This window comes from Punctularia strigosozonata, assembly GCF_000264995.1.
Source record: "Punctularia strigosozonata HHB-11173 SS5 unplaced genomic scaffold PUNSTscaffold_17, whole genome shotgun sequence".
Taxonomy (NCBI): Eukaryota; Fungi; Basidiomycota; class Agaricomycetes; order Corticiales; family Punctulariaceae; genus Punctularia; species Punctularia strigosozonata.
In genome coordinates this window covers 228696-255230 of record NW_006767449.1, presented here as the reverse complement: position 1 = coordinate 255230, position 26535 = coordinate 228696, and the positions used below count along the sequence as shown (strand labels likewise).

General features: G+C 52.1%; 4 protein-coding genes across 4 annotated transcripts in view; 2 read left to right on the top strand and 2 right to left on the bottom strand.

Moving 5' to 3' along the window:
* The window catches only part of PUNSTDRAFT_24587 (uncharacterized protein), a gene marked incomplete at both ends in the record, with an annotated part of 3854 nt that extends 2329 nt beyond the window's left edge, over positions 1–1525 (bottom strand). Inside the window, one exon of the mRNA XM_007388199.1 lies at positions 1368–1525. Coding sequence (XP_007388261.1) covers positions 1368–1525 — 158 coding nt within the window. The remainder of the gene's footprint in view (positions 1–1367) is intronic.
* A 4937-nt stretch (positions 1526–6462) lies between these two features.
* Positions 6463–9465, top strand: PUNSTDRAFT_138507 (uncharacterized protein; the record flags this gene model as incomplete). Its single annotated transcript, XM_007388198.1, has 6 exons — positions 6463–6513; positions 6573–6677; positions 6726–7086; positions 8252–8397; positions 8621–9171; positions 9225–9465. The coding sequence occupies 6 exons, from the start codon at positions 6463–6465 to the stop codon at positions 9463–9465; spliced, it is 1455 nt and encodes a 484-aa protein (XP_007388260.1).
* Positions 9466–12054: 2589 nt separating this feature from the next.
* On the top strand, positions 12055–12432 carry PUNSTDRAFT_20950 (uncharacterized protein; the record flags this gene model as incomplete). Its single annotated transcript, XM_007388197.1, has 1 exon — positions 12055–12432. A coding segment is annotated over one exon (378 nt), but the record flags the coding sequence as incomplete, so codon positions are not given.
* A 9009-nt stretch (positions 12433–21441) lies between these two features.
* On the bottom strand, positions 21442–21864 carry PUNSTDRAFT_76115 (uncharacterized protein; the record flags this gene model as incomplete). The annotated part of the gene is made up of 1 exon (XM_007388196.1): positions 21442–21864. A coding segment is annotated over one exon (423 nt), but the record flags the coding sequence as incomplete, so codon positions are not given.
* Positions 21865–26535: the final 4671 nt, after the last annotated feature.

The following is a 26535-nucleotide window of genomic DNA, read 5'->3' as shown; positions in this document are numbered from 1 at the left end:
TTTCACCTAGAATCAAAGATCGATCACAGGAGACTGTAGATCAGTCTCTATTAGTATTAAGCAGCAAGAGCAAGATTAAGAAGACATTTGAGTGTTGACTTAGGCAATAGATCTAAGTATCACTCCAGGACATACGTTATAGGAAATAGGATACGTTAAAGCGACAAGACGCTTTTGAGTGTTGACTTAGGCAATAGATCTAAGTATCACTCCAGGACATACGACATAGGAATTAGGAAGATATTTGAGTGTTGACTTAGGCAATAGATCTAAGTATCACTCCAGGACATACGACATAGGAATTAGGATACGCCGAAGCGACAAGACGCTTCCAGAAGATAGGAAATAGGATACATTGAACCGACAAGACGCTTCCAGAAGACCGACGACATACTCAGTAACTTCCCTATAAGCGTGGGAACGGATTTCCAGTACAGACAAAAGGATAGAGCGTAGTTCTCTGTTTAAGTGAATACATTCAAGCGGCCCATTTCTTTCTCCTGATTCAACTAGGTCATCCCCGACTTAGATAGACCGGGACCCTAGGCAACTGTGTGACTATATACTAGCACTACAGTCCGCGCGACAGCATATCCCGCCCTTGACCAAAACGGGAAGGTCGGGATCGGCGTCGGTGAAGAAGTCGGTGAAGGGTCGGAGATCAGATCGGAGGAGAAGATCGGTGTAGATCGGTGACGATCGGCGGAGCGGATCGGCGTAGGTCGGTCTGGATCGACACGTGACATCTATTGCCTAAGTCAACACTCAAATGTCTTCCTAATCTTGCTCTTGCTGCTTAATACTAATAGAAACTGATCTACAGTCTCCTGTGATCAATCGTCAATTCTGGGTGAAAGTGAATTGATTACCTCGAAGGGCTCATGTGCCCTCCTTTTATGCTAATTTGGCCATTACCACTCCATCCAATCACATCACAGGCTTACTAAGTGCCTGCTGCGCCGCAGCATGCTTACTAATATCTGCAGCAAGCTTACTAATCTGCACAGCCTTGCAGCACAGCCCTGTGTTACTATAGCAACATGTCTGAGTACCCACATATTCCCCTTTTCTGAGGTGTATCTAGACTACTCTGACCGTCTGATCCATGATATGTGATCATGATAGTGTAGTGAACAGTCAAATGTGTACATAAATAAAACTATTACACTACCCAAAAATATTTAAATACTAATGTGAGTCGTTTCTGAGTACTGGGAAAGAAACTGGCATAACTAAGGATCGGCTACTATGATTGTAGTCACGCAAGTTGTACTCTATAGTAATTGTGAGTGGCTACCTATAGACTGCATTCATGTTTCTTGCATGCATTCTACGCGTCTCGCACCTAATCACTTTAGGGGTGGGACACCGGTTGCCTGAAGTCATAGAAGGCGGCAGGTTCCCGGCCTGGGAACTTGGTGTCGTCATTTGATACATAAGCATGGAGTTTTGATATGTGAAATTGCGGATATATGTGGCACTTCTGCAATTCCTCAGTCAATTCTAATTTGTAACCACTGATGTCATCCATTGACTTCAGTATTTTGAATGGGCCAATGAATCTAGGAGCAAGTTCCCATGCTCTCCGTAGAGGGAGGTTGATATTCGAGGTGCTGACGTACACGAGATTGCCTTCCTGATATGGGGGGTGATTGTGCTGTCGGAAATTCTCAGGAAAAATCTACATTGCTATGGCAGTCTATATACACTATAGAGTACTACCATAGCACTACCATAGCACTCTATAGCTTTTATAGCTCTGGAGTTCTACCAGATGTTGGCATGGTGTGCTTGCTGACTCTTGCCTCGATTATGGTGTCATACACTTGTTGAAGACAGTCCGTTGCCCATATTGCAAAATCCCACACCCCAGACAATGTCTTTTCAGTATGTACCACATCTAACATGCACGGTACATATCCATAGGTCAGTTCAAATGGGGTATAACCTGTTGTCTCCGACCGTGATGTGTTCATTGCAAATTTGGTCAGGGCGAGGGACTCGGTGTGGTGATGCCAACCCGGCAAGGGCAGGCGAGGCAAAGATAAAAGGTGCAAGGATTGAAGAGGCAAACCTGGTGGCTGTCAAAGGTAGGATAGATAGGTTGATAGGTGGAAGATAGTCAAATAAAAGGCTGGTGCTGGTGTTTCGGTAGTCAATTGGTTTGCTTGCTGGTTCTGACACTAGTTCTGGCATAATACAGTGGAGAAACGGGGTGAGCACGTTGCAAAAAAAAGGTACGGTACATCGCAAAGCAAATATATAAGGGATACCAAGGTGTCCGCTGATCATGCCAGGTGCCATCTCCTTGCTACCAGATGCTGTGATTGTCGAGGGCCAAGGTTGTTGTCGTGGCATGAAGAGAGAGGTTTCCGCACAGCCATGGCATTGAGTAGCGCGAAATGGCAGATATCGGGTGTGCATGGTGTCAAAGTGTTACATCGGCCCAGTCAGATTGATCCAGGCATACAAATGCACGCAAGATCTGTGCAATTGATCAATTCACATGCTCAGTGACACCATCTGTCTGTGGGTGGAAACTGGTTGACATTAACAAGCGGGTACCCATTAATCGGTGTAATTCTCGCCAAAATCTGGAATTGAATCGAGAATCCTGGTCCAACACTATTGTCTCCAGGACTCCATGCAGCCAAACAATTGCCCTTTGAAATATATATGCGAGTTCACTTGCAGTGGACTTGGTGGTACAGGGGATGAGGTGCACCATCCCTGTGAGCCGACATATGATCACCCTGTCACGGGTCAATCATCGTCGATCATTGCTTGTCATCCCTGACTGTCCTCCAATGTCTCCTCTGCTCTTTGCTGCTCATTTTCCCATGGTCCTCCAACGGATCTCAGGCAGACTTTTCGTATCTTTGACTCTCCCATGTTCCCTTTGTTCGTCCTTGCTTATTCTCACACTGTATTCTTCTCCCTTATGCTCGGTTTCTTTGGCACTGATCCCCTTTGTGTTCCACATGTACTTTAGATCTTCTTCCCTGTTCCCTTTGTCTTACTGATGATAGATTCATCTCCGACTTTTCCATTGTTCTGCTGAGTATTTATATCAGCTTGTCTGTACGGTATTCCTCAGTTCCAATATCAACTAGGCTTTCCCCTTTGCTCCTAAGCGGATCTCGAGTGTGTAGCAACCCTTCGGGTCAAGTCCGCCTCTGCCCCACTTTGCGCCGACTTTGCTCCAACTTTGCTCCAACTTTGCTCTAATGTCAGCATACCACTCTTCTTTATATTGTCTCTGAATTGCGTCTTCGACTCTGCATTGTGGTCTGGGCAGTACGCCTTTGCATGTTGGACTTAGGTCCACTCATCCCAGACCTGTTCAGCTTTGGTATTGTTCATCTCTGCTTTTCCTGCACATCGGACCTCCGTATTTCTGATATTTTTGCCCTGTAGTTTTGTCCCTGACAGATTGGTGCATTACACACCAATGCTTTTATTGTTTCAAAGCACTTATCATGTATAGGACACCAATGGAATGGCATCCCTTTGCTATATATGTCAGATAGTGGGGCCATGTAGGTTGCCACATTCAGCATGAATTGAGATAGATACTGTACTAGTCCCAGGAACCGTGCAACCTCGGTATAACTCCGCAGTATATGTCACCCGTGAATTTGCTTGAGTTTGTCAACCTTGGCATGTATCCCTTGGTTATCAATAATATGGCCCAAACATTCCATTTGTTCGGAGTATAAATTCACCCTCTTCTTTGACAGATAGAGCTGTGCCCTTCACAGAGCATTGAACACAAGGCCAAGATGCGGCTTGTGTTCCTCAATAGTGTTCAGGAAAATGAATATATCATCCAGGTACATGTGTATGAATATTCCGATGTGATCTCAGAATATGTGCGTCATCAATCACTGAAATGTTGAAGGTGCATTACAATCCCCTTGCTGCATTACATGGGAGATCATAGTTCCCATAATTGTCAAAAAAGCTGTTTTTAGCTCATAACCTTTTTCAACACAGACTTGTTCGTATGTGTCGCTCATGTCGAGCTTGGATCTGTAGCATGCACATGCTACATCATTCCGGATCCTATACTGATCTGGCATAGGGGTGACATCATGTACCATATTACCATTCTGCTCCTGGAGATCAAAGATGGTACGCAGTTTCCCATCTTTCTTGGGAATGCACAGCATAGGAAGCACATTCTCAATGGGCTTCCATTCCCACCACCCAGCCATGGTGTATTTCTGTATTTTGTCATGTAATAAGTGTTGGTACGCCTCCACGCATTGAGGCCTATGCCCCCGATACCTCACATTTGGATCTATCAACAGTATTCTATGATTAACCTCCCTGTAAGGAGGCTTTCTGAGCGGAATGTCTCCCATGATATCTGCTATACTTTCTGTCCACCGGTCTCGGAGATGTGGGATGGCTCCATCTGAAACGGGTTCTTGGGCGGTTGATGGTGTTGTACCATCAGCTTCCTGGGTGCTGTTTGCCTTTTTGGGCTGTTCTGACCCTGGCGGTCCCGGGAAAGGTATTCACTTGCCCCATGGCATCTTCTGCTGATCCTCCTCAGCCCACCAGTGCTGTCGGTATGCCTCTTCAAACTCCTGAGGAAATATAATATCCTCAATCTCCTCAATGTGTACTCATGCACTGGCGAGTTTTGATATTGCTGGTGAGTTCTTCTTGCTGATGTCAGGTACACAATGATCAAGCATGTGGGATCGAACTGGTGTTTTTGGCCTGTGGGTGTCTTGGATTTATTGGTTATTTACTTCCAAAAGGAATCTTTCAGTTTTGCTTGCGGTGAGGGCCTAGCCCATTTGTCTCTGTCGCCGACCCTTCCCCCTTCCAATTCAACAGGAATTGCATTGCCATCGTATAATCTTATTGTACACTTTTCTGGTATGATCGTAATCCCATGCTTAGCACAGAAGGGGAGGCTGACCACGGTGTCGTAGTGAGCAATGTTTGCAACATCAAAATACCAGTCAGTATTAATGCTCCCTAGCATGGTATGACAGTGTCCACCATGGGTGATTTTCAATTTACTGCCTTTACAGCCCAGTTTCGATGTGACTGGGCTCTGCAATTCAAACACGTCGAGTTTGCATACCTGTGCAAACTCTGTACTCACGGCATCCGTATTGGATCCGAGGTCAAATAGCATCCAGGCGCAGACACCATTGATTGTCACGTACGCTGCTAGTAGTTTGGTCCACTCCTTCGGGTAGCAGGGGTGATGTGACGCGCCGTTGCGATGTAACCCCAATCTGATCGCCTCATGTACCTCTGTTGGAGGGTCCAACTTCTTGTCAAGATCAGATACAGAAGGGGAACAGGGTCGGAGGACCAAAGTCCGAAAGGTAGATACAAAGAATGAGACAAGGGGAAAGAAAGAACACAAAGATAAAGTCGAGGGAAGTCGGAGATGCATCGCAGACGTGTCGGTGTTGAGTTGGTAAGTCAGAGGAGTCGGTGAAGTCGAGTATGGATGCAGACCAAGCCTAAGCTCATGCGCTAGGCTGCTACGTGCTCTGAGTCCGCGGGAGAGAGAGAGAAGCTTAGTCGATATTCGAACTGACTATCTACAGTACAGTTTGACGGTTTAAATACATAAAGTGGACCAGTGGCAAGTCAGAGATGCGGAGTTTGGAGGCGCTGTTCGGCGCACAAAGGAAACATATGGAGACGAGCGATAATGCATGGAACACAAAGGGAACATATCTAGAGAAGAGACAGAAAGGACGGTCCGAAAGATCTGTCGCAAGCAACGGGAAACTAAGGTCTACAAAGGGAAACTATGATGTCAGACAAAGGGAACAGGAAACAGGAAAGTCAGAGTTGAATCCATTCAGAGATCTGGAAACACCGGGGAATTGAGCCGCTGGTGGCCTGGTGCATGTGATAGATGTATCCCGCCCTCGGCCAAAACGGGAAAGGCGGGATTGATGTCGGCAAAGAAGTCGGCAAAGAGTTAGAGACGAGTTGGAGAAGATTGGAGAAGATCAGTGAAGATCGGCAGAGCAGGTTGGTGTAGATTGGTCTGGATCGACACGTGACAGTATCCCCCTCTTAGCCGCCGAGCGGACTGCAGGCTGGCTGGCGGTGATCTTCTTCTTAACGCGGGGAGCCATAGTGGTTGAAGGTAAGAGATGAAATTTGAGTCATCAAGTCTGATCACTTATCCAGATCGATTGCCTCGAGGGCTCAGTCTCCAAAGAGGGTGCCAACCTGCAGGCCCGTCTCTGTGCCCTTGACGCCGCCAATTTGGCGGAACCAGCGTTGGCAAGTGTCGCACTGCAGCAAGATGAAACGATGGTGTTGCCAGCAGAGGAGGAGGAGACGCCAAAGCATCCGAAGAGGAGTGGAAAGGGAAAGGGGAATGCACAAGAGTTGGGAGATGAGTGGAGTAGTCAGATTGAGGTGGTAGTGCCACAGGTTTGTGCGGGGGGAGCAGTCTCGTGGAGCACGATGTGCTCTGATACAGACGTCCACAGCGAGGTCTCCGCCACGTTGATTAAGGTGCGTATCCAGTACGCGGTCAGAAACAGAATAGCAAGCTGATTTTTGGTGATGTCTAGCATCGCCATGGTCAGACGGAGCTGTCACTCCCTGGCCTGGCCCCTGTGAAGTGGGCCAAACACGACGAGCCGGTGTTGGTTGTCGACGAGGACGGCCTGTGGCAGGTAAGTACCTTTTGCGATCGCCAAAAGTCGGAATTGATGATCCTGTAGCTGGAGGTCAACACCCCGTGCCTGCAGTACAAGGCCACAAAGAAGGGGTGCCAGCTGCCCATCACCCGAGGCAAAGCCACGGCCTGCCGCAATTGCACGCACAGCAAGAAGCCGTGTTCATTCGCAAATGCCGTCCTGCATACTCCAATGACTAGTGCCACCCCGCGCGCTCTAACAACCAGTGCCGTCGTTCTGCGCTGTCAAGAGTCTCGGGCCGCCCGTCCCCGCCACAATGAAGATAACTTGTGGCCGGAGGTGATGAATGCGCAGTGGGTGTTGTGCCAGGGGGAGTGGTCCAATGACCACACCTTCCTCCTGGATGAGATCAACCAGGTGCAGCACTCTAGACCACCGAAGAATGGTTGGTCCTATGAAAGGAAACAAAGCGCCACAAAGCGGAAATGCACGTGGGAAGAATAAGGAAGCCCGCACACGCAAAGTACCTGCACGCAATAGTCTGACTGCTCCCCCCATACTGCGCATGCACGAATGGGACAGTCTCCCTCTCACCTCTACGTTCGCCAACGTCCTAATATGCCATACAATGAACTTTCATCTGGACCTAATCCGTTCCCCAGCCAGGTAGACAACATTCTACCCTCTCAAAGCGAGAAAAGCAACCGATAATCCCTCCATAGCTGTGATCGGCTAGAGCTTCCCAGTAATGCTCAGGATTTCAATACAACCGACAGTGACACCGACTCCAGCTCCGTGACCTTTGCCGCCAACCCAGAATATTACAATCATTTAATGACCAATATCGCTCTCTGGCAACACTGTTCTACTACAACCCCGCAGCCAGGGGACTTGTGGAGCATCCTCGTGACCATGTCATGGGACAAGTGGATTCCTCTCGTATTTGACTCCCCCTCTGACCGCAACATTGCTGGATATGCAGGACGCGACAGCTATAGCTGGTCCAACGGCCCACCCCTCCAAACCCTCTGACCCGCTCACCTTCTTCAACGAGAGGCCCTGGATGCTGAGCCTGGCCTGGCACTTCCGACTCCTCCGTTCCCTAGTCCACTTATCCTGCGTATTGGCTGCCTGGACAATGCAGCTTCTTGATCCTTGCTGTTCCTGTCGACGTGGGTGGGCGCACCGGAGCGGAGGTCACGTGCGGCAGTGCCGGTTCTTGGGTGGCAGATGTCGCCTCGCTGGCCCTCTGTTCCTGTTCCCGAGGGCAGCAAAGATCGTGCTACTACGTTTTTGTATTTTTAAAGCAATCCTATCACAAACTTGACAAATGCCTCCGTGGATCAAACGACCTCTGCTGTTCAACAAGCGGCTGTCGTCGCTGTGCAAAAGAGAGCTACAAGACTTGGCCTTGCACCTGGGACTTGAACAAGATGGAACAGTAGCGGTCCTTAAAGCTAAAACCCGACGTGCCCTCCTCGAGGACATCAAGTTCTACATGGATCACCCGGATTTCAAGGCACTCTTTACCAGGCAAGACCTTGCCGACATCATCGACGAAACGTCGAACACGTCCGGCTCCACCTTTTGAGGCGTCCCGCACGAATCAGACACTGCCTCCGAAGAGTCTCAGACCTGGGGCGACAAGGAAGACAAGGAGCAGGAACCAGAGATGGGCATCGAGAACGACTCCCCAAACTGGGAGGAAGACGAGGAGGAAGGCGAGGATCACCCTCTCCCCCGTCCGACGACTTGGGTGAGTTGTCGCACCCCTTGCGAGTTGGAGCATATGCTCCTGACTGCTTCCTATGGACCACCGTAAGCCGACCATAGGGCCGCTGGCGAGTCTTTCGCTGACTTGCATATGCAACGAGGCTGGCCATTTGGCCTAATCGGTTCAGGCCATAGGGCCTTGAACGGGTTGCCATAGGGCATTCCCAAATTGCGAGCTGGTTGGCAGAGGGCTGACGTTCACATAGGCTCAGCTCCCCCAACCCCTCCTGCATCTCCAACGCCATCTGGGCGCGAAGTCTCCACCCTGCGGGGGCATATCGGGAGACACCGAGAGAGCGGGAGCCCGGAACCTTGGTCTAGCCCAAGGAGATCCTCATTGGGACATCACCAGCATAAGCGGAGATGGGACCACTCGCGCCCCAGGTGTCACCGTTCTCACAATGCTTCCCCAGCGAGGAAGAGAAGACGCCGTTATTCGTCGTCAGAGTCTGCTGGCCAAGGACAGAGCAACGAAGAAGGGGCTGGGAGAACCCGTGGCCGCCCCAGGAGGCGGCACAACAGACACTCGTCGTCGTCAAGCGGTCGTTCCTCAAGTTCAAGGTCGTCCTCAGGGTATCCGGGGTCTAGTAGGAGCTCGTCCACCGAGCATTCTCCATCAGGTGCCCACCGTTCGAGAGCGGAGTCACCATATCGTTGCAACTCGTGTGGCGACCGCACAAGGAAGCGTCACGCGAGGAGAGAAGGACACGTACACCGCATTCCGGAGACGACCAAAGGCCCGCGCCACCCCCAACTGGTCAGGGGAAAACAGGCGAAAGCAGATTGCTATTTGAATACGGATCTGATCAGGAAGAAGTTTCAGGAAGGGTGGACGACCCACATTCCGCTCAACTACCTCACGGATAAAGCTGTCGCCGAATACGGATGTAATACATCTTCCCTGCTCACTGACATGTACGCCGTTAATCCGGCCAGGGGATTGATCCAAGCGGAAAAGATCCTCCCGTCGGCCGGCGAGCTTAAACTATCCTTTGGCGAATGGTTCCAGGCCTGGAAGTGTCTGCTCCAGCACATCAAGACATATTTCTGACGGGATTATGAACGGTGGAAAAAGCACTTCAACCGCATATGTCACACAGACGGGGCCACGTCGGAGAACTGGGGGCTTTAGCTGGCGTACGACGCGGAAGTTCACCGCCGCTGTCACCTCGAAGGGATAGATCCGGGTACTTTCCATAAGAACATTTGGAAAAAGGTGGAGCCCGCATATCTCAAGGCGCAGGTCATGGCCTCATTGCAGCCCTTTCGGTCCCAACCCACTTCGCGGAGCGCAGGCTTGAGAGCAGAACCAGGGGGGCGTTCAACGACAGGCCACCCACACTTGTCTGTCCCCAAGCACATCGACGCAAGATGCTTCATGTGCGGTGGCAAGGGCCATAGGGCCTCATCGTGCAAGGCCGACACGCTCACCAATGGACAACCAATTTTTCTTATCAGAGGTGACGACCGCACCGTCAAAGACGCCAAAGGCCGGCAATACTGTTTCTTCTTCAACATGGCCGGCGGGTGCTCGAGGAAAGAGGACAGACCTTGCAAGAAAGGAGACCACAGGTGCACACACTGCGGCGGCGCAAATCACGGAGCGCAGAGCTGCACCGTTGTCTGCTGATCCGTTCCCCATCATCACTCCACTCATTGCACATCGCTGGCATGAGACGCTCATCAAATTTGGCCTGCTGGACAGGTTTCCGGACATAGCACCAAACATCAAGATCAGATTTGACATGGGTATAACGAGCACGTTATTGAAAACTTACGACCCTCCTAATCATCGATCAGCGCTGGAAAACAGCGACACGATCGATGCATATATCGAGAAAGAGAGATCGGCAGGCCGATACTCGGGCCCCTTTTTGAGGACGGAGCTTGAATCGCTCATAGGCTTCTTCAGGATGTCGCCGCTCGGGGCAGTCCCAAAAGCGGGCTCATCCGGAATGAGAATGATTCAAGATTTTTCATTCCCACGGAACGACCACTCACACGCATCCGTCAATAGCGAGATCGATACCGACCACTTTCAATGTGAGTGGAGCTCATTCGCAGAAATGGCACTCCTAGTCATGGAGGCTCCGCCGAACTCGCAAGTCGCGACATTGGACGTCGATGCAGCGTTCCGATGCATCCCGATCTGTCCAGAGCAGCAACGGCACTTCGTGGTACACTGGAAGGGGTGTTATTGGATCGATCACAACGCCCCATTTGGCCCGGCCAGTTCGCCGGGCGTATGGGGCCGTGTTGCAGACAGTATGGCGGCGATTTACCTGGCTTGGGGGGTGGACGCACTGAAGAAGTGGGTAGACGACTTCACGTTTTTTCGATTCCCAAGCGAAGCCAGCGCAGAAGGGGCGCCGGTATATTGGTATAGCCTAGCAGAGATCATGGAGCTAGCGGAGGGCCTCGGCTGGCCATGGAAGCCATCGAAAACCCGTGATATCGCGTCGGTCTTCAAGTATCTCAGATTCTTATGGGACCTGGTGACGAAACGAGTGTCCATTCCGGAGGAAAAGAAGAGCAGGTACTTAAAAAGCTAGACGCATGGATACCTGGCAGGTCCTTCACGAGGAAGGAAGCGGAACAGATCCTGGGGACGTTAGTTCATTGCAGCATGGCCCTGCCGGATGGCTGCTCGAGACTCGTTCACCTCTCGAAGTTTGTCAGCTCATTCCACTACACCTCTTCGCCGTTTTTCAGAAGAAAGCCGAATGGCATCTTCGAAGACATCGAGTTCTGGAGGTCGCAACTGCAGCTACCAGAATGCGGCAGCACACTCCGAGTGCCGAGAACCACATTGACCTGCGACCTTTGGGTTGACGCATTCACGTCGTTCGGCATCGGAATTGTAATCGACGGCTCATGGGACGCCTGGGAGCTCAAACTGGGTTGGAAATCCGACGGACGAGACATCAGTTGGGACGAAATGGTGGCAGTCGAGCTCGGCCTCAGAGTCGCTATCGCAAGAGGCGTATCGAACACGCGGTTAGTTATGAAATCGGATAATCAAGGGGTTATCGGCGCACTCGAGGCCGGTAAGTCGAGGAACATGGAACAGAATTGCGTTCTACAGAGGATCGTCGCGCTCATGCGTGCATCCAATGTGTGGGTCATCTCACAGTACGTTCCGTCAATCCAGAACAAAGCAGACAAGCCTTTGAGGGGTATAGCTCCAGGTGATTCGCTGCGGTCGAACACTTTGGTCAAGATCCCATTCTGCATCTCCGGCCTCATAAGTAGGGCTACAACTTGTGTCAATCTATAGTCGAGTGTTTCTCTTTCAAAACAGAGAGAGAGAAGGGGAGAGTAAGGAAAGGAGAGTATATGATATCAGAGATAGACAAAGAGGTAGTGGAGTGTCAACGAGGAGACTCAGACCAAAATAGACAAGAGACCTTGGGCGGCGTGCTGCGCTTAAGCTCTCCTCATGTGCACTTCGTCGACACCGTCACCACGAGCCCGCAACAAACACCGGGAACCTCGCATATCCTCTCGAGACCCGTCTCATGTCGACTACTTTGCCTTACCGCGTGGGAAGTCAAGGACGGCCAAGCTCCATAACCCGAACAAAATCAAACTTTCAGGCACCATTGAGGCTCAGCTGGCAAGGACTTTGCACCACGGGTGGGCGCCATCCACCTTACAAGGTTACAATAGCGCGGTCAATAGGTTCATCCGTTTCTGCAGGAAAGAAAAGATCCAGCGAAGGTTCTGGCTTCCAGCCGACGAACTGGTCCTATGCGCGTTCGCCGCATCCAGCAAAGGCCGCCACGCAGGCAGCACGGTCAGAAACGCCATTGCCGGCCTTAAGGCATGGCATGCAGCGCAAAATGCGGAGTGGAAAGGAGGCAAGCAGCTGAAGTACATCTTGAACGGCGTGGAGAATCAGCGTCCACTCTCTTCGCGCTGCCCGCCATGCTTCCCGGTCTCCCGCAACTTTTTGCGCATCTTGAGGGCTAAACTTAACCTCTCAAACCCCGTGGACATAGCCGTCTTTGCTGCGGCATGCGTGGCGTTCTGGGGCCAATACCGCCTTGGCAAGCTCCTTCCGCCGTCGACAACACCGGCTGCCGCGAAGAGGAGTCCATGTCGCTTGGACCTCACTCCTCCTTCCCCAGCCTCGACATCCCATATCATTCATCTCCCCTCCACCAAGATTCGCTTCAGCCAAGGGGAAGACGTCGTGATCCTTCGCCAGCGAGGATCATCGGACCCCATTCAGGCTCTCTGCCATCACTTGTTCTGGAATAATCCCGCCAACTCGGACCACCTCTTTGCTTATCAGACATCCTTCAGCACCCGCCCACTCACCCAGCGTTTTTTCATGAAGAAATGCAATTTGGTTTGGACGGAGGCCAGGCCTCCCGAGGCTTACGGGTCACTCATTCTGCATCGGAGGCACCACGGAATTGCTGATATTGGGAGTTCCCCCCGATGTCATCAAGAAAGCTGTAAGATGGTTGTCGGACTCGTTTCTTTGATACTGGCGGGTGGTCGAGGGTATCCTACCCACCCACATGCAACACATGCCCCGGGGCATTGCACAAAACTCCCAGGAAAGGACCCGACCGCATGGTGGGGGCTAGCCGGGTGCTCACGCTCCATCTGGGGCGCGGTCTGGGTGAGCCGTTACACTCACACCCGGCCTACACCCAAGCCACGCTTCACCCAAACCACCTCCCCGGTGGCTCTTCCAGCGTGCCATCAGCTCGCGACTGCAGGACCGCAGCCCACCCAAGAAGAACCTCCTTATATGGACGTTCACGGCACCCATCCTCGGGGACGTGCACATCAGCATACACATTCGTATGGAGTACACCGGCACCTGGGTGTGCAACACCGTTCGGTCCATATTCCGACTACACGACGACTGCGTCACCTTCTTTGTGCATGGGATTGTCGTGTTTTCAGGGCAGGTCATCAACTCGGAGCATGTCATGTTACGCGTCACGCCTGAGCTTGCCCGCCTGTCAATGCGAGATTGGACAAAACACAACATTACCAAAGCCGCCGACGCCACCATGCAAGCCAGTATGTACATCCACCGCATGTTCAGATTGACTACTATTCTAATTCAAAGTTAAATCAGACACATTGAGCAGCTGGGATGGACCACAGGTGGCAATGGCAAGGGAAGAGGACACGTAGACTCATTATCGAATTTTTTTGTATTAGACTACATGAACTCAGCGCCGGGATATGCAACGGATATCGAAAGAAAAAGGGGTATACTGTAAATAATCCGACAGGGAGTGTCTGACACGACAATGAACTGGTAACCAAGGAAAAACTGCCAAATGAAATCTATCGCCGGCATATTCCATGCCTCGACGGCCCCATGCAGAAGGGTATAAGTTTAGCAAAGACTGTCACAGAAGGTCAATTCAATACAGCGTACCATTCCTCCCGAGTCACCCAAACTGAATTATCGAAGTGTCAGAGAAGCCTGCAAGAACATCCAATCACATGTCTGATAGAACCGCACCGAAAAAGTACACCAACTATCCTACGCTGCACGAAGCCTCATGCAGAGTGACACTTAAGTCATGGATTGCTCTCTTCCTCTCTATCAGGAAACCACCCGTTCTATCGTAAGACACCATGCAGCCGCTCACTGAGATCTCCCTCTCTGACCGCAATGATCGTCCTCTCACTCGACATGGACCTTCTGCTGGCAACACAAGCCAAGTTGTGAACGCACTCTACACGTCTGGCAGTGAGGGTGCACCTACGTCGTCTGCAGTAATCACGCCACCCTGACTTCACCAATACCATTCTATTCCATCATCCCCACCACCTACGACAACTACCAATGTTGCTCTTACATGCCAGAGTGAGTCCGGCATCCCCGCTAGCTCAACAACGGTCATGTCGTCCGGTACTACTGATACCTCTACAGGATCTACCAATGCAGTACCTCGCATTGAGGAAGACTCTGTCACCCTCCACTTTCCCCCGCCAGGGCTCACTAGGGCATACCCCCCTCAAGGCTGCTACGTAGTTGCGCCTATTGGCACACAACTCCATCCCTACATCTTACCTCCCCGTCCAGGGAACTTGTGGGGCACTATCCTGGAGGGAGCACTCAGTAGTCCTCGCACCTTCAAGTGAGTCGACCTGGTCTTTTGGGACGTTGCAGAGACCAGACCCGAGCGCAGCAGTAGCGCAGGCGGTGCACTCCTTGGCCAAGACAACTCAGGACTTGACGTCCATTACCCTGCATCCCTCATTCCGTGTTGGCACATTGGACAAAGATCCAGGCCTGTCTCCTACGCTAGGCCCACCTCCTCCCCTTTGGTTTGCCTTATCCCTCAACGACCACAACCAACGACGTCGTACCGATTATCTGCCATATGCGATGCACCCTACTCCCGCCAACCCCTTCGTATGGAACCTGATGGCTCCAGTCGGTCAAGAGATCCGTATCGGACTACACCTCAGTGCATCCCGGTTGTCTCTGAAGCGCCACCCATGATGTCCCACCCCTAAAGTGAATAGGTGCGGAACTAGCCCAGGAAAGTCTGACTATATTAGGAAAGGATTACCAAGTGGTGCCCGATCTTAGTCAGCACATGACAAATTATGACTTGGCTGAGTCAGAAGCTGACTCAGCACTGCTAGGATTACTAATGTGACTCAGAAAGCTGGCCTAGCTAAGGAGTATAAATTGTAGCTGAACTGGCATGAATGAGAAATCAATCAGTTCCCCCCAAAAAGTACTCAGCAGTCGTCTGCTAAAACTTTCTCTATCAGAACTCGAGTGCCTGGACAGCTTCTCTATCGACTCTATCGACTCTACACAGCCACTGTAGGCTGTTCAAATCCGTTTCCCACACTCTATTGCCTTCACCACCAAAGGAACAACTCTCTGTTTATTTCTCCAGGAACTTTGACGCACGGCGCGTCGCACAAGACATCAACACAAGACCCCTCAAGCCTCCCATACAGGCTAACCCTTCTCTTACCTCTTTAGGTATTGCCGACGAGCTCACAAAGCTTGTCTTATCAAATTCAAGTCAGGTTCTTTAACCGACAGCCAACTGAGCAATCCCCGACTTAGATAGACCGGGACCTCAGGAGTTTTGCAGAAGAAGCTGAAGAATTGGTGGTACACCTCTATCACCTCAAGAATTCCTCTCACCTCTTCGACACAAACACAAAACTTGACAGCACAGCGATCAAACTTGTCACTACTAAATTTGCAATGGCATATCTCGCAACTTCTGAACTCGCACCAATGGAATGCACACTTATCGAACGCCTAGTGATCGAATGCGTACTGGGCAAGCCGTCAAGGAACGTTCGATAAACAAAGCGGGGAACGTACCATCAAGTTTTTAGACAAAAGGTATGTGGACATGACCCTCTAAATGAATGCAATACTTGTAGCTTATCATCACAGTAAAGTGCGATGACTCGTCTGGAATACCGCAATCAAATCCCTTATGGTTGGTACTAGAACTGAAAACCATAAGTATCGTGTTATAATGCAAAAAAAAGTTCAAAGAGAACGCACCTGGATGTCACAAATAGCTCCTTTCACCCCATATGTCCATACTCCTTCTTCACCCATGACTTGATACATCCCTCAGTCTTCTTCTTCTTATCAGGCTGGTTGCTGTAGCCATCTCCAGTGAAATGAACATAGATGGACCCCATAGTAAGCAAAGAGAGTGTATGGAAAGAGCCTAGTAAGTAGTAGTAGTGGATGGATTGATGCCAGCAAGGACAGGTGCAGCCTCTGAGGCAAAATTTCATACATTCATGCGAGTGCTGCTCAGCTGGAGCGTTCAGAGCCAAGAAAATGAATACATTCGTCTACGTTCGTTTGATATGTTTAGTACGCAAAGAGACCAACACTCCTTGATCATATTCTTAATTTGACTCAAACAGTGTCAACGCACCGCCTACGTGAAGTCTGTTATTGTCGATGCGACAACTACCTACCAATCTTGCTTGATATATTTTCATCGCATCTGTATACAGGTACTATATCTGTATTCCGGATACATCTACTTGAGCTCCACTGACATGCAAGGACACCAACTTTCAACAATGCTCCTATGTGTATGGAGTTATTATCTTATCTTATCGCATAAGGACCCAAAAATCCACCCAAATGCGGCAACTGTCATTATGCAGAGAAACCAAAGCACAGTAGACCATACAATTATGTAACTGATTGTTATCACAGCAGCGCTTACTTCAGCAACTCGGCAAACCGACAGATAACATTTGGAGCTGATACTATCACATTATGTAAGCAATCCCGCACCTGCTATGTCACGCTGCTGTGTCCCATCTAAAACTAGTGCTTGTCCGTTCGATATTCACGGATTATCACGCTTGTAACATTTTGGCTGGGGTATTTCTGTCACTGTGAATGAGGCCCATTCACAACAATCAACTCCATCCTACAGGGGAGTCGGAACTGAGATACTCATCTCCGCAATATGAGTATAAATGAGTAAAGGACTTAGAAAAAAATAAGTTAGCGTACCCCCATAGGACTGAATGTCCCTAGTGGTTGCTTCTGGAAGCCAGCAGCAAGGCTATATGCTTGCAGCTCCTATATGTTGTTTGCAGATGGCTTTAGTTGAAAGTATGTGCCACCTTTACCCTGCTTGTTTGGCTTTCCTCATATCAGGGGCTCCGGCTTGTCAATGACTGTCTGGGCTTGCTAAACACGCTCCGGGGAAGTACCACTTGGCAAAGATGGCAGCGTTGGAGATGATCCGCTTGTGGGTGAAGAGTCAGGCCTTGTGATTCTCCGCGAGGCTCACAAAGATGCACTTGTCAGAGTGGGAGGAGAGGCCACGGCACCTGTCCTTCTGGATGTTAATGTAGACAACACACCCAAAGACCCGGAGGTGTTCTACAGAAGGCTTGACCCCATACCAGACAGAGCCTAGTGTTGCATGCACCCTTGGGCAGGGCAGCGCAGGGTGTTGTCTGCGGTGACTTGCCAGCTCTCTGGCGCTTATTTCGTGTGGCTGTGACTTCTTTATAACAGGGCCTAAAGCCTTGGTCAAGGCGTCTGCAGGCATCTGGTACGTCGGAATGTAGTCCACAGTGATGAGACCGGCTTCGACGGTGTCACTGAGCCAATTGTTGTCTGTGGTGACTTGCCATCTCTCTGGCGCTTATTTCGGGTGGCTGTGGCCGCTTTAGCTCGTAGGCTGTGCTGACAGTTTTACTGGAGAGCCACAGACGAGTTGGGCACTTCATTCTGCTGACTGTCTGTGCTCTCCAGGTAGGATAGCCCTCTCCATGTATTTACTTCATTCTGCTCACTGTCTGTGCTCTCCAGCTCGTTCTCGAGTGTTGTCCAGCTGCTAGACGCCCTTAGACCACACCAATAGCGTTCAACGCCAAATCAAGGTGCTTCATGCGCCCATGGTGCTCTGGGTTCTTGGCCACAGAGATGGCAGACTGGTTGTCTATCTGGAGTCTCAAGGGAGCGGCTGTAGCTTGGAATCCAAGCTCAGAGAGCAAGTTGCGAAGCCAAAGGACCTCTCTGCCGGCATAGCACGCTGCCACGTACTTGGCTTCCGTTGTAGACAGTGCAACCGTCGTCTGGAGCTTGCTAGACCAGCTGACAGCTCCAGAGCCCATCTTGAGCACAAACCCGGAGGTAGAGCGCCCGTTGTCAGGGTTTCCACCGTGATCGGTGTCCACAAAGGAGGTGAACGGCTCTCCTGACTCGTCCGGCCCAAAGGTCAGCTTGTAGTCGAGCGTGCCCTTCAAGTAGCGAAACAGATGCTTCACGGCGGTCCAATGACGCGGACCTGGGTTCTTGGAGAACCGGGACAGCACTCCCACCGCATGGGCAATGTCTGGACGAGTGGCAATGGCCAGATAGAGTAGGGCGCCCACGGCATTGATGGAGGGAACTCCCACCATCTCCGCCTTCTCCTCCGGAGCCTGGGGTGACATGGACGCCGACAAGCGAGTGTTTGGGTCCATAGGAGTGAGCACCGGCGAGCAGTCGGTCATTCCAAAGGTGTCAAGCATGTCCTGAGTGTAACGGCGCTGATCCATGGATAACTGACGCTTGGCACGGTCCCGAGTGATACCGACGGCCAGCAGCAAGGAGATGGGCCCGAGATGACGCAGTTTGAAGCGGCGAGCAAGTTCGGCCTTCACGGCGTCCTTGTCTGCCTTGGTCCTGCCAACGATCGTCAGATCGTCGACGTAGACCGGCACCATGACGTGGGTGGTGCCTTTTCTCCAAACAAACACGCAGTGATCGCACCGGGTGCGAGCGAATCCCATCTCCTGCAGAGCACCGTCCAGCTTCTGGTACGAGACTCGCGAGGCCTGCTTCAAACCATACAGAGAACGGTTGAGCTTGCAGACCATGTCCTTGTCACCCTGCTCGAAGCCCTCAGGCTGAAGCATGTAGACGTCCTGGGTTAAATCCCCGTTGAGGAACGCATTCGAGATGTCTACAGCGTCTGCTTCGTAGTCCTCCAGGGCACCCATGGCAAGGACGGCTCGCAGAGTGGCCCACTTGGCTGTAGGGGCAAAGGTCTCGTTGTAATCGAGCTCAGGGCGCTGGCTGAAGCCCTTGGCGACCAATCGAGCCTTATAGCGCTCTAGGGAACCGTCTGCGTTGCGCTTGACCTTGAAAACCCAGCGACAGCCTATGGCTCTCTGGTCCGGAGGCAGCTGAACGAGGGTCCAAGTCCCGTTGCGCATGTGTGCTTCGATCTCTTCAACGGCCGCCTGATGCCACTTGTCAAAGTCAGGACGACGCATAGCATCCTTGTATGAGCGAGGCTCGGGGCTATGAGCAGCCGCCTTGAGAGCACACGTCTCGAATGCGTGCTGGAAGGCGTCGTCTAACTCCAAGAAGTCACCGGCCAAGAAGTCAATGCCTGCCTCGACTGCAGCGGCGATATGAGCCTCCTGCAAGTCAGGGTCATCTGCACCCGGCCTGAGCAAGTCCAGCTCGTCCTCAGAGCTCTCGGAGCTCTCGGACTCAATGACAGGAGCTGGCTCGCGAGGGCGAAGCTTAGGAACCTCCCACCAAGGCTTGGGTGGAGTCCTGTGCCGGGTGCTGCGACGAAGCTCTGGAGGTGGTGAAGAGCTGGCACGACGCTTGGACGCTTGACGCGTTCTGGGCCGTCTACTAGGACCTGGAGCGTCCTGTGGAGCAGGCTGGAGATGTTCAGGAGGCGGGGCAGGCGCAGGGAGCTCAGGACCTTCTGCAGGTGCATCAGGAGCTGCTGGAAGGGGTGCAGGATCACCCACTCCCACCGGACCAGGCAAGACTTGGACGGCAGGATTCTGCTCGTCTTGGAGGTGTTCCGGGGGCGGTGGAACCACTCCCACCTGATCCGGCAACTCTGAAGGCAACGACTCGAGCAAGAAGTCCTTAGAAACGTCCCACGCGGCCGACTTCAAACCCGGAAAACTGCGTTCATCGAAGATGGCAGCATTGGAGATGAGGACTTTCTTCGTCTCCGGGTTGTAGAAGAGCCATCCCTTGTACTCCGAGGGATAACCGATGAACACACACTTCTGGGTGTGGGATTGAAGGCCACGGCGTTGGTCCTTCTGCACGTGCACGTAGGCAGCGCATCCAAAAGCCCTCAGGTGGTCCACATCCGGTTTCTCCCCGAAGAAGGCGATGTAGGGTGTCAGAGACGCAGGCAGAGCAGAGGTAGGCGCTCTGTTGCGCGCATAGACGTAGGTTTGAACGGCATAACCCCAAAACGACGGGGGCAAGTTTGACTCAACGAGCAAAGAGGTTGCACCGTTGGCCAGGGACTGGTTAGCTCGTTCCGCAACACCATTCTGATGAGGTTCGTTGCGAACGGTGTGCTGCCTCTCGATGCCTCGTTCTATACACCATCGCTCCTGCTCCTTGGACATCCACTCGCCACCTTTGTCATCCCTGAGCGCCTTAACACGCGTCCCAAGCTTGTTCTCCGCCCATTGGACGAAGCGTTGCAAAGCTGGGAAGGCCTCGGCCTTGCTGCGAAGCAGGAAGAGGCCGTAGATGCGCGTGCAGTTGTCTACAATCAGGTGCCAGTACCGGTAGCCTTCCGGAGTCCTGACCGGCACAGGACCATGCAAATCCATGTGCAGCAGTTCCAGAGGCTTGGAGGCGCGGTGCTGAGCGATCCTGGGCACGTCGGGACGCCGCTGCTTGCCTGCAATGCAAGGCTCGCAAATGGGATCAGGGGGAGCGGAGGAAGCAATGACAACGCCCTTGGCGAGTCCCTGGTCGATCAGCTGCTTTATCGCCGTGTGATGGACATGGGCAAAGCGCTTGTGCCACAGGGACAGGTCCAGAGGGACGGTACTCGCCGGCTGAGCTAACTGCAAAGGTGGGACTGTCCTGCCGTCGAGGTAAGCGGCATTGTTGGAGTTGCACGTCGCGGTGAACAGCAGAGCTCTTGATCGGCGGAAGGAGATCACGTCGCGCTCGATCGAGACAGAGAAACCACGTTCACGAGTTGAATACAGCACAGAGAGGAGACTAGATCCAAGGTCAGGAACATGCAGGACATGCTCGAACTCGAGCAACCGCCCAGGCTTCCCTCCTATCTGCGGCATGAAGCGCACAGAGCCCACACCGGCCGAGTAGATCACTTTGGAGTCTGCAAGGCGAATGAGAACTCACGTCAAGGGCGTGCTCGACGGCATAAGCCATGGAGACGGCCTGAGTGGAGTTGGGGACTGCAGCGGCCTCCTGGGCGTGCTGTGAGCCTCCTTTCTTGTGGTTGCGGCGGTTCTGGCGCCTTTCGGCAGCCTTCTGACGAGCAGCAGAGCGCGCATCGCGCTTGGCAAAGCAGTGCTCCTCGTCGTGACCCTTCATCTCGCAGAAATCGCACAGGAGGTCCGCCTTGCTAGCTGTAGGTGTTGCAACGCGCATGGCAAGGGTTTCTGCAGAGGCAGAACCATCTTGGCGGCCGTTCCGCGTCTGATGCTCCCGCACGAAGGCTTGAACAATCTCAGACTTGGTGGCATCCCGCTGAATGAGACCTGAAGTGAAGGAGTCGTACTCCTGGGGCAGGGATCGAAGCATGGACATCGCAGCTAGATCTGCGAGCAGCTGCTCGAGCGTGTAGCTGTCCGGGCACAAGTCCTTGAAGGTCTGAACGAGGGTGTCCACCCTGGAGGCCAGGGAAGGCAAGGACTCGTCAGGCTGCTTTCTGACAGCGAAAACAGCGTCCAGAGCGTTGTAACGCGCCCCAGACACCTTCTGGAGGTGGACTGATTGGAGCTTGGCCCAGATCAGAGGTGCATCCAGCTCGATCCCGGTGAAATGAACATGCTGGGACGCATCCACAGCAAGGAACATGGCCCCAGCGGCCTGAGCCGACTTCTCGAGGTAGGTGATGTGCTCCGGGTCCCCTGCACTCGGCTCCTTGATGGTTCCGATGACTATGAACCAGAGCTTGTTCTCTGCCAAGTAGGCCCGCATCTCCTTCGCCCATTGGGCATAGTTGACGTCGTTCAGGGGCGTGACTCGTCGAGAGGAGGTGAGCTCTTTAGACGAGGACATGGTGTCCTGATGCTGGAGTGAGGTGGAGTAGGTGAGCTATGGTGGTGATGATGATGCAAGGAGGGCGACGTGAGCCGAGTTGTGGAGGTGTAGGAGGGTGTGCGGTGCGTGTAGGACGTCCCAGGCGCGAAGAAGAGTCTGTCTAAGCTATCTAACTATATAGAAAAGCGAAGAGAGCCCGTAGTTCACACAAATCACGCAAAACTAGTTGCTTATAGATGGGGAGAGCCACACACAGACACGAACTTGACCCCTGCCACACACACAAAGGAATGGATACCCGGTGTGGCTTATTCCAGGGCTGAAAGGCGGCGAAGCCCATCAAGGTAGACGGGGATAGACCCACTCCAAGTTCTGCCCACCCAAGTGTTTATGTGTAGCTGTGGAAGCCCTATGTGTCTACAAGCGCTCGCAGGAGGTCAAGGGACCGTTAAAGCCTGTGGCAGCACGGGAAATGCGCAGGAGGGGACGGAGGAGGTGCAGGGAGCGCAGGGAGACACTAGGGAGCGTAGAGCACCGCACAGATGTGCAGGGAGTGCCTGGGGAAGGCAGGAGGCTTGCAACAGCAGCAGAGGTGTGTGTGCAGCGGCAGTAGCGTCGAAACGAGCGGTCAGAGCGCAGGGCTCATAACCTAACAGTGTAGGAGGCTGTCTGACACGCTGTAACGAGCTGGGAGCAAGGGAATGGAGCTGTGAGTCGAAGTCTATTGAGATACAACTAGGGACAGACCTGGGAGCAAGGGAACGATGGATGGTAACCACCCTAGACTGATCCATCACCAACCTCAACAATATGTGCATATGATACCACTAGGTTGGGCCTTAGGGCTTGTCTCCTAGATCTGTAGTATGCATTGGGCCTAGTCTGATGAAACCTAATATATGTGCATATGGTAACACTAGATTGGGCCTTGGGGGTTGTGCACTAGATCCGTAGTATATGCACTGGGCTTACCCCAGTAGATAGCGGTGTTAAGATGTGAATAGGGTTAAGCCTAGTGTATATTATTGTAGAATTGGCATGTAGTGTGCTATTAGCCTGGTCTTGGCTAAGGTAACGATGTAATCTAGGCCTAATGTCAGTAATAGTACAATAGATATATTATGTGTATTGGGCCTAGCTACAGGACTGTGTTGTTATGCAATATATTAGGCTAGGCCCACCCAAGATAATTTACATACATGAGGACGGATAACAATGAGCCCAGTAGAACCTTTGTGCATGTCAGAGCTAGTTGAATATGGAACAGCGTAGGGGATCATAGCACATGAACTCCAACCCGTATCCTCCGGTCACTCTGGCTGGTCACCTGCATCAGCACGGACAGGATTCCTATGACCATCTAAAGATTCTCGTGACCTTGGTAGCATGTGTGAGAGCGGATACAATTAGCCCAGGAAAACCTTTATGCACGCCAGAGCCAGTTGGATATGAAATAGTGAGGGGGAGCATGGAGCACAAACATTATAACATAGCCACCAGTCACACTAGCTCATCACCTATATCAGTACAGACAGGATGCCCATAGTTAGTGATGGATCAGTCTAGGTGGTTACCATCCATCATTCCCCTCGGTCACCGCTTTTCTGGCTGCTCTGATCATCCTTTGATGCTGGTCTCCTGGCTACATGTCTCCCATCTGTTCACATCAGTTGGCATCAGTCGGTTGACCACACAACTGATGCAACCGGTCCAACAGTCAGTTAGTTGCTCAGATCACTGATTGGATCCAACTGTGCACATCCTCAAGCTCCTGTCTGCCCCCTCGACTTCAAGTCCACTGCCTGACAAGTACACCAACCCATGCACATACCTGCTTGAGCTGATACATGAGCATGGCCCCCACCTTGAAGATGACTATATCAAGGTGACACATCTTCCATGTTGTAGTGGTGCAAAACCGGTGGGGCTGGGCGACGCGAAGATAAGTGTGCACGAGTCGTCGAGGTGGCACAGAGGCTGCCGAGATAGTAGATGGTAGTGTAGATAGGCAGAGATGCGGAACAGAGTTTGATGGCTAGGCTGAAGGTCGGGTGATCGCTACGCTGGTTTCGGTCGGTGTGTTCAGTCGCAGATGACGGTAACTTCATGTATACGCTGGGGTGAGCCTGTGCTAAAGAAAATACAGTACACGATGTCAAGACTAAGATATACCAATGCTGAGCAGGTCCGTGCGCGACCATCCTCCGCTATGTCTGGATGTCCTCGATCATCTCTCCTCCCAGTCCCTGGACCGTATTGACCCTATCGTCTCCGCGTGCAGTCGTGGTCGAGGCCGAGATCCGTAGTTGTGATCCTGGTGAGTTGAGGGCGCCGAGGTGACAGAGAGGGGTCGGCGTCGTGATCCGGCGTCAAGGGCCAAGGAGGAGTTGTCGAGGTCGTTGAGGTGGGAGATAAGAGACCACCGCACTGCCACCAGGCATTGAGTTAGCAAACTACCCATGTGCGGGCACGCGGAGTGCTGGGGCGTTACAATGTCCAGGTGACGAGATGCCTCTGCACGAGATTCTTGAAGACACCCCTGTCCTTTGCTATGATTGGCACCCCTTCAAGATCTTGGTACGCACTGCCTGACAGGAGATTGAATGCAAAGAACACAAAGCTATAAGTCTTTGTGTCAGATAGCCAATGTATGAACCTGACTGACCGTTGCTACAGGAACTTGTCACAATCTGCGCTTGCCAGGAGAAGACAAATGATATGGATACCAATGAGTTCACCACTGCACCTCGCATCAATGCCCTGGTCCTTCCGCCTCTACCTCTGCTTGCACTCAATAGCAGACACATCCCATTCAACATGGCACATGCACCAATCGTGGAAAGAGAGGACCTCGCTTGCCACCTTGAACATCTGCACGACACAGAAGGGCAGCCAGTTGGTCAACACCCACCGACTCCACATCTGCGCATCATCCCCGAGCCATCAGATGACTACCATATCCAATTCTGCATGATTGACCCGCTGGACCTGCTTGTCACGTGTCAATCCAGACCAACCTACGCCGATCCGCTCCGCTGATTGTCACCAATCCTCACCGATCGTCTCCGATCCGATCTCCGACCCTTCACCGACTTCTTCGCCGACGCCGATCCCGCCTTTCCCGTTTCGGTCAAGGGCAGGATATGCCTATCACATGCACCGGGCCACCGGCAGCTCAACGCCCCGGTGGTTCCAGATCTTGAACGGATTCAACTCCGACTTTCCTGTTTCCTGTTCCCTTTGTCTGACATCATAGCTTCCCTTTGTAGACTTTAGTTTCCCGTCGCTTGCCACGGATCTTTTGGTCCGCCTTTCCTGTCTCTTCCGTAGATATGATCCCTTTGTGCCCCATGCGTTATCTCTCGTCTCTATCTGTTTCCTTGGTGCGCTGAACGGTGCCTCCGATCTCTGACTCTCCGATTTCGCCATTGTTCTCTTTTATGTATATAAACCGTTGAACTGTACCGTAGATAGTCAGTTCAAATATCGACTAAGCTTTGCTCTCTCTCTCCTGCGGACTCAGAGCGCGTAGCAGCCTAGCACATGAGCTTAGGCTTGGTCCGCATCCAATCTCGACTCCACCAACGCTTCCGACTTCTCGACTTCACACCGACGTGTCTCGTCTCCGACTCTGCTCCGACTCTACCCCTTGAGTTTCTCTTTCTATTTCATTCTATTCTTTGTATATACGTTTTGGACTTCGGTCCCCCGACTCTATTACCCTTTGCTTGTATCCAATCTTGACACTGCTGTACTACCAGTTCAATGGCTACATCATCCTAAAGCTGGACTCAGTAGCCAGCAGCAGCCATGTCAAGTGCCTCAAGACTCTGCCAGGCTACAGCAGAAGTATTCACACTCTGGCTCATGTTGATCCTTGTATGTTCCACCCACTTGTGCTGATCACGCTCTGGTTGTCAGAGCAAATAATCACATAAAAGCCGCTCAAACCTCTCTACAGGGCCAAGCATAGGCCGAACTCTATCGCCACCATCTCTGCCCAGCCGATTTTCCAATCTTCCAAGTGCCAGCCCGGTGCAAGCTTCCAAGCATCCCATTCGCCGTTCAGGACAACACCAACGCCCCACAATGTGGAAACGTCTACCCAGAAATCACATTCAATGATCTCTGGTGGCTGCCGCAGTGAGCTCCTGCAGGGGCCCGCCCTTAATGTGATCCTCCAGAAATCGATGTTGCCCAGAACTTGGCTATTCGGTGTCTGCCAAGAAAATGCCGAGGAGGCCAGTGAGAACAAAGACGTGAACTTTGATATGGCAACCAGTCTTGAACGCCCATCCGGTATCACCAGCCCATCCGGTATAACCAGGCTGCAGTGGACGAGGGTCCCCATGACCTGCTCGGCTTCGTGCTGTGTGAACATGCCTCCGGCAACCCACAGTTCAAGTTTGATGATGTAGCGAGCCGGTTTGTCATTGGGGACCGAGACCCATTTGCAATTGAGGTCCCAGTCCAAACCCAGATAGCGGAAAGTCTGTGTGAAGTTCCTGGTCTTCAATGGCTTCCACAGCCAGCCCAGCTGCTCTGCCAGCCAATACACCTCGACTAGACTGTACGCAAATTCGAGAGGACGGCTCTTGCCAGCGCAGA